Consider the following 13,656-nt stretch of genomic DNA (forward strand, 5'->3'; position numbering starts at 1 on the left):
ACACCATTCGCATATGTATAAACCTCGTGAGCTGCTCTCCTGATTGCCCTTCAGCTCTCCCGGATACTTGCCGTATTACCAGCTACTTAATTCTTTAAAGAGAAATTACAGACGCCAAAGGAGCTGGCTTAGCAACGTTCATTAATTAGAGAACTACTGGGAACAGGTTGTTTTTATTTGGGGTTCATCTTGGAGGGAAAGTATTGGATTTAGCCTGAGGTTTATGAAAAGACCAGGAAATTCTGCCACAGCAGTACCTGAGTGGTAAACAACTGCATGGTCTGCTGGGTCAAAAGATGAATGAGTCACACAAGGTATTTAAATCATATTTAAAATTCTTCAAATTGTATTTGAAAAACATAATCAGGTTGCTTCAGCTGAACAAACAGCCTATTTCTCAGCCTATTTTCTCTGAGAGAGAAATAATTTTTTTCTTTTTCTTCACATTTATGCCCTTATTTTTAAATCACTTCATATAAACTATCAAGTTAATCTTATTGCTGAAGTCTCTGCTCCAGAAGAAATGTGGATAGCTAATGGCCTTCCTGTGGACGCAGTGGAAGCACCAGCCCCAGGGCCATCTCCTACAGCCCCTGGACCTCAGAGGGACCAGGTCCCAGGCACAGCCCTCTAAGGAGGTCCCCAGGGTACAACTTGCGACTGTTTCCAGGCACAGGGCAATCCTGCTCGTCCCTGCAGGACAATCCTCTGCCTTTACTTCTCTCACCTAAAAGAGTTCAGATCAATCTGAGCTATATAGTTACATCATTATAAGTGGACAAGTATGTTCTCAAATCTGGTAAAATTCTGGACAGGCGACTTGAGCACCCTACCCTCTGGGGGTGCAGTGAGACCCCAGCACTCTGGTGGTTCTTGCCGAGCTGACACCCTGCAGAAAGCTCTGTTTCTAGCAAGGCCAGCAGGTGCCACAGAGATGATTGCAGAGCCGTGCTGGGAAGCAGGAGATGCAAAGACCCATTTCCCTTTGCTGCCCATCGCCTGCAGCCTTCCACAGCAGCCGCTGCCAGAGCCCCCTTGCCTCCCTCCCAGATTACAGAGACATACATGCCTCACCCCTTTTCCCTGGGGAGTGCTCTCTCCACAGAGCTACCAGCCTGTTGGCATCTCTGCCCAATGCTGGTGGTGCTCTCCACTGTGCTCGTTCGACACCAGAGCCCATAGGGGTGCATAGTGACTGGTGCACCTTGCTCTGGACACATGGAGCTGCTCAGGGTGGCAAGCACATGGACACTACCAGCTCTCCATGCACAGAGCCTGGGGTGCATGCCTGCTCAGCAGTGTCCTTTCTGCTGCAAATCCCTGGAGTAAAACAGGTTTGACAAGACACTGCCATAGCAAGTTTTGCTACCGGCAGAGATAGCAGCAGGTCAGATCACAACCAATAAACCAGTTTATTGCAGGGTTTATACAATGGCTGCTAAGAGTGAGAAACTTATAGCACCCAGCATTTACTTTGTAAATCTGTCTATCAATCAGTGCTGTCGGCTTAGTTGATCAGCAGAACCAGTCCCTGCTTTGGAGGCTGGGAAGCGAGTTGTGTTCACCCTTTTGTTTTCTTTTTACCACAGGTAAATCTCTGCCCTTTGTTTCAAAATGTTACTGCCCAGGGTCTGTCTCTGTTGTATGCTTTGGCCTCCATCCTCTTTCTAAAGGGAGTCTGTCACTGTTTTTAGTAGAAGCACTTGCTTTATTAAAGACCTTAGGAAGACTATGACATTGGTAACAAGAAATAAATAGCTATCAATTTTGCATTCAATTAAAAACTGTTATTAACACTAAACTATGCTGAGGAAGTTCTGCAAAGGTTTTTCACGTTTCAGAGTTAGTCATTTTTCACATTAATGAAGAGGTCTGCAGTGTGCTCTGATTAAAAATTAAAATAATTAAAAATCTCAGAGCTTTTTAAGTACCATCAGTACTGTTGTCTGGAGGACTGCCATGCAGTGCCACTGCGCTTCACCCACTGCGTGCCTCTTTTGAGCTGCTGCCCTCGGTGCCAGGCCACACAGCAGTCCCATGTGCAGAGCCCCGGGCATCAAGGATGGCATGTGCGACATCAGACCCGACTTTCTTCTTCTTCCACTGCCCGGTGAAGGCCTGGAATGAACTTCAAAAGATTCTTTCGGACACTGGATCTCCTGCTTTTCCGTGGGAGGGTCCCAAAAGTACTGGTGCAGCTGCTGCCCTCCCAGAGTGGAGACATGGACCCACTGCTGGCCAGGCTGATACTGCGGATCCTCCGCAGTGAGGCCCTCCCAGGAGCACCATTTCCGTCCTTGGAGAAGAAGCAGTCATCATCCATGCTCGACTGGCGGCTCAGGCTCTCTGCAGCTGAATCCTCAAAGGCACAGCTCTGGTAGAAGCTGTCCTCACTGTCCACAGTCATCGAGCTCAGCCGGCTGCGGGAGCTGCTCTCACTGGAGAAGCGAGGCTTCATTGGAAAGAGGTGTCCTACCGTGCTGCAACCACTGAGCAAGGTGGCCTCTTCCAGCTCCAGTGTGCCCAGCAGTGTGTTGTCATTCACCTCCCCTGAAAGCAGAAGGCAAAGAGGAGCATTTTCTACTGGTGTCTGTTCAAGGCTGGAGAGCAGGATGCCTGTGCCATGGTGGCACAGGGAAATGTCATGCCCAGCATCTCAGTGCAGAGAGCAGCCCCTTTCCCTCAAGGGAACCTGTTTCCCAGCTGTGAAGTGCTCTCTGCCCCAGCTGTCCCCCACATGCAGAATCAAAGCCACTCTCCAGGCAATGCATAAAAAAACACAAGCAAAAAAACCTCTCTCCTGACAAGTCCAGATAAGAATGGATAAAAAAATTGCAACCTAGAACTCATGTGAAAGAGCCTTTGGTCTGCATTAGTCAAGCAACATCCAAATTTATTACTCCCGGAAAAAACCTTACCCAGGGGCAGCCCCATGCCTTCATTTGCAGGGAAAAAGAAAGCAAATGAAAATCAGATTAAAGAAATGCTTTTTACAGATGAGACAGTGTTTCCACAGAAGAACTCATAAGAGCTGTGGTTTTCTACCCAGAAACAAGGACATACCGTGCAGCAAGCGTTGTTCCTGTAAGAGCAGAGAACGCAACTCCACCCATTTCTGCTGCAGACTTTGCTGCGGAGGAGAAAGAGCGCTCTGTCATTCATACACTTTCGCAGAAGTATAAAACACTTGTAAAGAAAACGATCTAGAAAGTATAGGTCACCTACAAACAGCACTTGTATGTCCCTTTTTTTACAAAGACAATTTTCCTAGAGTTTAGCAAATTTCTTCCAGAAAGCACAGTCTACTCATATCCCGGGTGCTCAGAGAGGTGCTGTACACCTCTGATTTGAAAAGAAGCAGCCTGAAATCTGTAGAGCTCACTGCTTGCCTTCAGCCAGCACAGGACAGGCTCTGCAGCCCACCCTGCTCCAAGCCCTCCACAGCTCTGGAGCCCACCAGCCATGAACAGGCACCCCGCTCCTCATTCCTGGGTCCTGCAGTGCAGCATGGGATGGCACAGCTAACCATCCCAACCTTGTGTTAAGAACACACTACCCTGTACATCCTCACAACCTCTAAGTGTTGTAAGGATGCATAACATGCATATCCAACCTAATGCCCTCCAACACCACAACATTTCTCTTTCCCAAACTTTTGGTGTAAGAATAAACTATTGCATAGCTAATTAAAAAAAAAGACAACAAAACAACTGATGAGCCTCTGTGTGGAGACAGTCGCAGTAGGTACTTCCCCAGTAACTTGCCTGAACCTGCTGCACCTCGGACACGCAACCAGACAGGCTAGCAAATCACACACTTGAACACCCAAACTGACCAGACTTGCATGGTTAATCCTGTCAGCACATTCACTTTTTTTTTCCCTCACTTAGGAAAAATCAATCACACAGTGAAACGCTGTCCCAGCTGCAGGGTGGTAATGCACTGGGATGCCCTGTGGGCAAGCCTGCAAAACAGGAGCAATGACCACTTTTGAGGAGAATTAGTCCAAAGTCTGCTCTTACAATCTCCACACAGCATTGAATACAGTAGTTTTTAGAAGTTTATAATTCAAACAGACCTAGGAAATTGTATGTAAGAGATGCTGAGGAGCTGCCCAAAGGTTTTCTCCATCCAGACACAACCAAAAGAGCAACCACCTCCTAGTCCTGGTTTCTAATTAAACTTTAATAGCAGCAGGACTGTCAGAGTAACTGATACGCAGAGTGGGCTGCTTGCTCACAGCTGGATGCCTATTCCACCAGCACAGGGGTGGTGGGCACAGCAGGGTGTGTGCCCCAGCTGCAGTGCCTTGCATGGGTTGCTCTGCTGCCCGCTGTGTCCTGAGAGCAGGACATGCTTGTGCAACTGCACGTCCAAGCCCGTGGTGGTGCCTTGTGCTCACAGGCACATTGCTGTCTTGCTGCGGTTACACGGGTTTGCAACAACCAGGAACGCCCTTCAGTAAGGCACCAGAGAGAGTTATAAACAGAAGTAGGTTCTTTCCACTGCAGCACACCGATGTGAGAGCACAGGGCCAGGCTCACGCCCTATTTTACTCTGCAACAGCACCCGTTGCAGAGGTTTGGCATTTCTAGGAAACAGACGTTTTCTAAAACTTCCCTCTTGAAACAGAACCTTTCACAAGAGATTTTGAGATTTTGGCTTTATAATTTTCCCATAAAGGTGAGGGGAGGAATGGCCCATTTCTGGTGACTTTACTGGTTATTTCATCCAGATTTCCAAGGGACCAGACTTAACAGCTTGCCATGGAGTACTGACCATGGCCTGGATGGGAGCATCCTGCTGCTGTGTTCTCATTAGCATGGTGATGAATGGTCTGGCTCTAGGGTCTGGCTCTTTTCTTGCCATGTCTGGACTAGACATCTGGCTGGTCGGTCCCAGCATCTCCAAACTCCATCCAGAGCTGGAGATGTGGTCACACATAGCTCCACACAAGGCCAGCATGGCCCCTGCACTCACACCAGTATCCCAACACCTCTCACCCCATAAGACCACACCAGTCATGCAGGGGTTTGTCCCAGCATCACAGGGAACACCAGCGCTGCCTCCAGGCTGAGCTCACTCAGCTGTTCCCACCAGCCAAGAGCCCAGAGCCCCCCACCGGCCATTGGTCAGTTTTACCTCCTTCAGAGAGAAAATAACAGCCATCTGACAGGGAGCAATGCCTAAAACCATTGTAGCCATTTCCAAAAACATTCTCCATAAAGCAAATCAATTTAACAAACACTGGAGGGGAAACTGAGCTTGGTGAGGTCCCAGCCTGGTTTCCTCGCCTATGCCCATCATCTAGGCTGAAGTAATGATGACCAAGATATCTCCTGGACAGCCAGGCACTGCTCTCAGCACCCCCCAGCTGCAGACCAGCGGAGGTTGGGAGGAATCCCTCCTTTCCTCACCTTCCAGCCCCCACAGCTACCATTTACATCATCTGCATTATCAGTGTCATTCAGGAAATTACAACACCCAGTGCTGTACTCTTATAAGTGCAGTGCAAACCAATTAAATAAATGATTAAATAAACATTGTTTTAAACATGCTAAATACTAAACATGAAATTGGCCCCATAGCAGGACTTATATTTTATAGGCAATGGCAAATATGGCAAACTGTCCCTGCTGCTCAGCTCTGGCAAGTCTAACCCATTTGGCATGAGGCTTATTCTAGCTAGATTAATTTTTAATGAACTTTTTAAAGTACCATACTTGCTCCTGTGTGCAGAGTTTTGGCATAGAGTTGCCATAAGGAAAAACTCCTCACTCGGGTCAACTGAGTCCCAGCTTTGGAAAGTCCCAGCCCCTGCAGTGCTGCGGCTGCAGTGGGGTGAGCAGAGAGGCATGCTGGGGCACTGGCACCCAAAAACCTGTTGCCAACCTGGCTGCCTCAGGCTCAGCTGGGAGAACAGAAGTTCTACAAGTCAGAAGTGCCATCAGCATGCTGTCCCTAAAGAGCCTGGGCTCTGCTTGGTAAAGCGTGCCTTCCCTTTTTGCTAAATACAGAGGATAATAAAATACACTGTTCTGTTCTTACAGGGGAGGATTGCCTACCAGCTGGGCACAGCTGAGACACAGGCAGAAATGGAAATATTTAGAGTTACAGGAATTATTGTGGGGGAAAATATTACCAAAAAAACCCCCCAGAAAATATTATAGGGACTGTGGCTTGAGGTGCTGGTGACAGGGGACACATGGGTATCTGTCCCCTGCCAGGACACCCAGCCCCATGGACACCCACCTACGCCCATTAGCAATGAACCACAACAGGCCTCTGCATCCAACAACAGATTAACTAATTAATTACATTACCTTCAGTAACTGCAGCTTGGTCTCAAGCTCCATTTTCCGCACAAACATGGCCCCATTGACAGTCTCTAACCTGTGAAGAACAGGCAATGTTGGCACCAAAATGCAGAGGAGCATTGAGCACTTCCAGGCCATTTACCACAGCTTACTGCAGGGCATGGGGCCATGGAGTACTGGGGAAGCAGCTGCACATCCTGCACCCTCTCCTCCATGGCTGTCTTCAGCCCTCACGTGCAACAGGAGCGTGGCTCTGCACAAACAGACCACAGGGATTGCTGCCTGTGGTAGCACAGGACTGCAGGGCATCACCAGAAGCTTTCTTGGCTTCCAGCTGGAGAGTCTTTTAAGCTAAAAACCATTTGAAAGAGAGATGCCTACCTTAAATAGTTCCCTGAAGACTTTATTAAGTCCACTATTTGCTTGTGACTAAAACCATCAGTGTTCACACCATTGACACTGGCAAGGATGTCGCCTGTTAGAGATACAGAGAGGCAAAACTTAGCAAATGCAGCACATGCACGCCTTCCACATGCTCTACAACAAAAGTGAGAGGAAAGCAAGGTAAGACCACTACAGCAGGAAAAAAACATGAATACTTACCAGTTTGAAGGCCAGAAAGATAGGCAGGACTTTCTTCTTGAATTTTGCAGACACAAGTGCATACCTCCAGGGAGTAATCATTTTGGTGTGGAAATCTAATAGTCTGTTAATACCAAAGTGACAGAGTTACCAGTATAAAAGCCATGAAAACAATTTAAAACTCAAAGAGAAGTCCGTGATGAGCAGGGTCTATTATTGTATGCAAGTGAGAACAGCAAAATGTTATAACCTAACAATTAGACATTGCTTTCATATGGTAGAGAACAGCAGACACCTGACAGATACCTATAAGTTGACTTTGAAAAAAAAAAAAAAAAATGTTAAGCAAGTTGGTTATTCAATATCAAAAACTCAGTAGCTTCAGTCAAGAATATCTGTTAGCATGGTTGCAGATTGCTTTCTGGAAGGATGTTTCATGTTCCCAGCCACAGCACAGCAGGATGTGACTCGGGCTTTCAAGTGATTGACTCCTACTCATTGTGAATGCTGTGTGAAGCCAGCTGGTGCTGCCAGATAGATCAATTCACAATAGAGGAACTGAAAAGCAGGAAAAGTTGAACCTACTTTTACTCTTTTGGTCTCTTAAACCCATTATCCACATCCCCACACCCTCTCAGAAATGCTTTTAATTCTTGACTTATACATTTAAATATACATTAAGTAATCTTAAGTATAAATCCATCATGTGATTATCAGTGCTGACATATTTAGAAAAATGCAAAAGTAGGCGATGCAACCTGACCAGATCTTGCAATGACAGGAAATGTCTTCTTGGTTACATGCAAATGTTAGTATTTAGCCACATCTTCCTACCAAAATTAAAGACTGAAGCTGAACTTCCTGAAAACCTGACAGCCACATCTAACCCAGATATAAGAAGTCATGTTAAATTCCCAAATTTCTTAATCAGTGTGGAACAAATAGAGATGAAGGCTGTCTGAGTTCAGAGCTTGTCTGGCCGAATCACGCCAACACAGTGACACCAGCCCTTAGGCCAATGGTAAAACTTTTGGCTAAACTAAGAGCACCAAGTAAAACATGAGAGTCTTGGAGGACATGCCACTGCAGGTCACACCTACCAACCTGAAAGATTGGGCCAGCTTGAGTGATACGAGGGGGCAAGGAGAGTTGGATTCATCACACATAACTGGATTGTCTGGACAGAGGTGTCAGGATGTCCCCACAAGAGCCACCAGGAGAGGTGGACATCTCCAGGGGGTGTGACTTATAGCCCCAAGAGAAGCACTCCAGGAGAGTAGACTTCCCTCCTGTGTACCTTCTCCTCATGGACTGCAGAAGCTGGCTGGGCTGTGGTTTTGGAGGGGACGCTTAGCTTTTAGATGGCTGCAGTGGAGGGGAGAGACCAGCTACCAGAGTGTCTGCTCTGCAAACACATAGGTGCTTTGGGAGCCACACCCAGGCTCTAGTCCACAAGTGGGAAGTAAGAGAAGCAGCGATAACACGCAAGAAACTCTGGCATTCAGCCATCACTGCAGTTCTCATGAGCTCCCTGCAGATGGTAGACCTAAAGTTTCACATCATCTTATTGTGGTTTCCCTAATTTTAAGTTTCAGTAATGAAATTACAACTTCTAAATAATGGCTTAGCCTTAGCATCAGACAAATGCTGCCTTTCCATAGCCTGGACTTTCTAGAGAACTGCTCAGGCTGAATGTTCAGGAAGAAAATGTGCCAAGAACAATTATTTTTAATCGGAATGTCACATATAATGAAAATCTGCCCTGACAATTTATACAAAAGCCCAATAATTGACTCAATTATCCTCCCTTCTGAAAGCTCTCCACTGTTCATGGGCTGAACACTTACCCACTCATTAGTCACAGAAACAAATTTGAAAAAGTTAAGCTTTTCCTAATACATTAATTTCACTGAAAATACTATTTTCCCTTTGTACACAGATACAGGCAAGCACTATGAAGATGCCCTGCTGCCACAGTGATCCAAACAGAAGGGTGACATAGGAGGATCTCTCAAAACATGCTCCTGCCTGCAGGTACCGCTGGCAGGCATAGCTCTGTGGCATTGCCACAGCTCGCTGCTCCTAAAACTGAATCCTTTTATTCCTGGGATTATCTTTTATTCATAACCAGAATTTTATGAAGTTTACTGATCTGAGATTTTACCTTTCTCACAAAAATCTAAGGAACAGAAATCGCTCATTAGCAGTGCTCCTGATTGAGATTCTGATTTTCCTATTTAATGATTTACTGACTTCTACATCTAACAGAATTCCTTCCTATATGATTTAGGACTCAAAACCTCATGCTTAGCAGTTATTTATTAAAAAACATACCAATACTGTACATCTGCTTCAAAAATACATGTTTATGTATCTTAAAGGATGTAGTAAAAAGCTACTATAAGGTATTTTTTTTGAGAGAGAGTTTTTTTGATGTCTCTTTTTATATTAAAATATTTTCATATACAATTCTTCTAAAAATATTCACTTATGGGGGTAAGAAGATGTTGCCGTTGTCTCATATTTGGATTTGGATGAGATTTCTCCTACATTCAACACTCTGACCTCTGAGAAGGCCAGAAATTCTCATCTGTGGCCTTTGCTGTGGAAAAAAAACAACTTGGAAATGCATCCTACTTCTCTATTATTACTGTAAGCTCTTCAAATTTCATGAGGAACTGGCAGATACCTTTCTCTGCTTTATGCTGTCTTAACCTAATTTTGAGGATGTGACACTTGAGAGTTTGCAGCATATTTTACTTTTAAATGAATCAGCTTATCATTTAAGTCTTACCTGAATTTCAAACCCAAATGTCTCTTTATCTTCTTTCAATATAGCAACAAGGTGTCTGTAAGAAGAATGCACAGAATTCCATATGAATGCCAGTGTACCACTTCATGCACTCTGTATTTCCAACCAAAACATCATTGCCCACCCTATGCTAGCAGGGTGTCATTATGCCTTTCTTCAGATGTTGCAGCAGTGGTGCTTGCTCTTTCCTTACTCAAACTAAATGTGACAGTTTGACTTGCACGTTCCAGGTGTTGGGTACCACTCTCTGTACCCTTATCCCATTAGGGCAGCTAAACAGGAATATTCCCAGTACACACGTTTCATGCAGAATAAGTAAATAACAATGATTATAGAGGAATATCATTATACCTTTGTGGCCTGGAGGAGTCACCCAAGGAGCTGGATCTGGCTAAGGCAAGCTGTAACCAGAAACGGGAATAGAAAAGGGTCAGTAGGTCCATGGTTCTTTGGGGCACATGGCTAAAATCAGTAGTTTAGAGGAAAACTAAACCTAGCTGCTGGCTTCCCACCCACAGCTTGTACCAACACAGCCTCCCCTTCAGTCAAATGGGAACTTAAACTATGAGATCGGGAGGAAGAGCAGCATGGTCCAGGATTCAAGACAGCTCCTCACCATCTTCAAAGCCACCTGTTAGATGCTGATGGCAAGCTCAGCTGGGCACAGCAGGGAGTCAGCAGCCAACAGCAATGACTTCCAGGTGCACAGACCTTGCAAAAAGGCACTCCCTCATGCCCAAGACTTTCTCCACCCTACCATTCCTTTCCAAGTGAGAGAGCAATTTCAGGCCATAACAGGTCTGATATAAATGCCCATGGAGGATGTTTAACTAGTATGGCTGCAAGACGAAGTATCAACTGCAACACATGCACATTCTGATGTGAAGGATTGCATTAACTAGCATGAGGCAGATGAAGGAGTTCATGGTTATTTTTATTATGTTGGAAATTAAGCCCTGGAAAACAGGCTATAGCTCAGCTTTTTTTTCCCAAACTTTTTAAATATATGATCTAGTATTTTCAAAAAAAAAAAAAAACCAACCCGGAACAAAACCAACATGGGTGCTCTTAGTACATCACAACATTGTTTCAGTTGTTCACCTCCAGAAAACATCTGGGTATTCTCACTGGCAGATGGTAATGCAGTACCTGTTCCAACTTTATTAGAAAACTGCCCACTAGCTATCCGATCTTCCCTGCAATAAGTTAAAATTGAGAGCTGTCCTACCACCAGCCAATATAAAATAAAGAAACATAAGGCTTTTCTTGTGCAGGGGTGATAATTTCAGGTTGAATATGACAGCAAAAATGGTTGGAGCGGGAAACTCTTCCCCAGAGTACTGGAGATGTAATTTCTGAGGACTCTAGAAATGGAAAAGACAAGAAGCACAACCACTCAAGAAAACCCCTGCATCCAACAGGGCATCAGAGATGGACCTTCCACTGGTTCTAGCAATGTTGATAATACTCTTTTCTTATTTTGCACACTTAATAAACAAACAAACAAAACAAACAGGAAGAAAAAAAGCAAAAAACCCAAAAAACAACCCAAAACACACTACATGGCAGGCCTGTGATTTCAAATAACAGAAGGAATATTTCTTCTTCACAGTTCGCCTTGTTGTACTGTGGTGCACCGCAGGGAGTAAGGGGCCAGCCAGGGCTGCAGTATGGCATGTGGCTGCCCCGTGCCATGAGCTGCTCCCTCCTCAGGGATGCACAGGCACTCATGCTCTTGGGAAAGGACAGGGGCTGATGGGCATACAGCACCAGAGCATCTTTCCAACAGTGGGAACCCTGTAAAACGCTGAAATGGGTGATGCTCCAAGATTCTGAAGACCAGGAATTGCTGTCATTCCCATTACCACTATAACTATTATCTCTGCAGTGCCCAAATCATGTCTTTAATATGCTAAGACCTCACCTTTCTTTTACATCTTCCCACTAAAAATCTGTGGACATTCGTAGACTTAATGCTTGCCAGAAAAGGCAGAAAGCACACATAAATTAAGGTAGCTGCAGACAATTTACTCTGCAGTTTCTTGTGGCAGTTGCACAGCATTTCCTAGCTGATTCATTCATGGTCATGGTAACAAGCATCCAGGATCCCTGCCTCAAGCAAGGGTAGACCTGTGCCTGAAAAGTTCTCTGGAGAAAGCCAGGATCAGTGTTAAACATTGATTCTTCTCATAAAAATGAACCACAAATAATGAATTACATTATCATTGAAATGTTTGCAGTCGATACAGCCACACATCTCAGGCTTCAGCAGTATAAAATGATGCCACAGCATGACCACCTATGGAAACACCCGACTTTATAAACATATGTTTACTTGTTGAGAGAAAAGGAGAGGAGGGAGAGACCACATGTATAAGTAAACCGCACACCAGGTGAAACAGGTAATGGCAGGCATACAGCTGGGCTGAGGGCCCCTGCTGCCACTGAACATTAGGTACATATGGTCCATGCAGAACAGTCCTTGGGCCTGATGCTTGTGTTCTAAGTCGTCTTTAACAGACACAGCTGTGCCACAGCCATTACTGCCAGCTTCCCCTCGCACCAGCAGCAATTGTTACACAAAGGGCTGCTCCTTCACAGCCACAGGATCTGGATGCCACCCAGCAGCGGCATTCACAAGATTAGTCTGGCTCTGGCTTTCCTGTATCTCCCCCCACTTGTACAAAGAAAAGGATTAAGAGTGTTTCCTTTACTGAACAAAGCCTTAAGTATGCAGATACTACATACCAGTTTTCTAATAGTACTTCCAGTTTACAATGTGTCTCAAACACTTCCTATTTAGGTTTTTTCATGCTAGACAAATAGATCAAAGATGGAATTGCTCAGCTGGCAATTTACAGCAACAGCAAGAGAGAGTTTTGTGGGACTCCAGTTGCAAACAGCAGAAATACACTGTTCTGGGGAAAAAGCCCACATGAGAGAAATAGCCCAACCAGCCCAGTTGTAGCAAAATATTCCAAAACCCAGATTGAAATAACTCAGGTGCTTTCTGTCAGCATTGCAGCACAAAGGGCAATCTACCCAGGCTGCTATACTGAAGTAAATGCAAGTTTAAAGGAACTCCCAGACAGCAAGAGCCTACTTTGACTCATAGCGCTGTTGTAAATGGAGGAGAAACACAGCCAGGGCAGATCTCAGCTGTAAAAGCATTTCATGCACCCAAGCCCCTGCAGGCAGAACACTTCTTCGCTCACTCCTCTCAAGAGTTTCCCACACTGCCAGTGTTGCAAAGATTTCATTGCAATCCCCAAACCAGTTAGGCTAAAGGCGCCTGGTGGTGATCCCTCTAGCAACCCTGACACCAGGAGCCACAGTGAACCTGTGCGGTCACTTGGGGAAACTGGGATGTTTCTACTGGCCCCTGCAGGCATGGGCAGAAAGCAGCTTTCCAGACTGGAAGGAGCCACCAGCCTCCCAGCACACAGAAGCAACCCCGTACCTGCTTGCGCCCACGGGGCAGTGTCCCCACTATGTTGGCCAGGAGCTGGATTCTCCTATTGTCCATTGGCAGAGCCTGCTCCCCCACGGCAGGGCCGGCACCGAAGCCTATGAAGTTGGCGTTATGGTTCTGCTGAATGAGCCACCTTAGAGCCATGTTGGTGGAAGGTCATTTAAAACAGCATTGCTAAATGCTGCAGCATGGCTGAGAAAACTAAAATACACTCACCCCCCCGCGATCAAAAAGTACGAGACCGGAAAGCCAGCCACGTGACCTGTGGTTTAGGTGCACATTACATAAATCTCTTCTAACAGATCACCAGGGCACTTGGTATGTGATGTGCTCATAGTAGAGTTAAGAATTAGGCTTGGCAGTTAAAGAAATCTGCTTAATTTCTCCATTTCTGCACACAATTCTCACCAAACAGCTGCTTCACTCTGCAATGACTTGTCCTTAAAGCGTTACTTGCTTCAGACACTTGCCTG

At 45.6% G+C, this 13,656-nt stretch overlaps 1 protein-coding gene across 1 annotated transcript; it reads right to left on the minus strand.

Moving 5' to 3' along the window:
* Window positions 1-2,077: 2,077 nt before the first annotated feature.
* On the minus strand, window positions 2,078-13,327 carry CYTIP (cytohesin 1 interacting protein). Its single transcript, XM_010016374.1, has 8 exons — window positions 13,172-13,327; window positions 10,063-10,112; window positions 9,694-9,748; window positions 6,921-7,023; window positions 6,699-6,792; window positions 6,324-6,393; window positions 3,064-3,130; window positions 2,078-2,550 (listed from the first exon to the last, which is right to left on the minus strand). Exons 1-8 carry the CDS (start codon window positions 13,325-13,327, stop codon window positions 2,078-2,080), a joined length of 1,068 nt encoding a protein of 355 aa, XP_010014676.1.
* Between the last annotated feature and the right edge of the window lie 329 nt (window positions 13,328-13,656).

The sequence above is a fragment of the Nestor notabilis genome, unplaced genomic scaffold (assembly GCF_000696875.1).
Source record: "Nestor notabilis isolate BGI_N333 unplaced genomic scaffold, ASM69687v1 scaffold14770, whole genome shotgun sequence".
NCBI lineage: Eukaryota > Metazoa > Chordata > Aves > Psittaciformes > Psittacidae > Nestor > Nestor notabilis.

Coding starts and splice junctions, on each gene's coding strand:
- CYTIP (XM_010016374.1), bottom strand. CDS start 13,327: ATGGCTCTAAGGTGGCTCATTCAGCAGAACCATAACGCCAACTTCATA. Junction 6,793..6,920: donor TCTTTCTGGCCTTCAAACTG/GTAAGTATTCAT, acceptor TATCTCTAACAG/GCGACATCCTTGCCAGTGTC. Junction 2,551..3,063: donor GGAACAACGCTTGCTGCACG/GTATGTCCTTGT, acceptor TTCTGCTTTCAG/GGGAGGTGAATGACAACACA.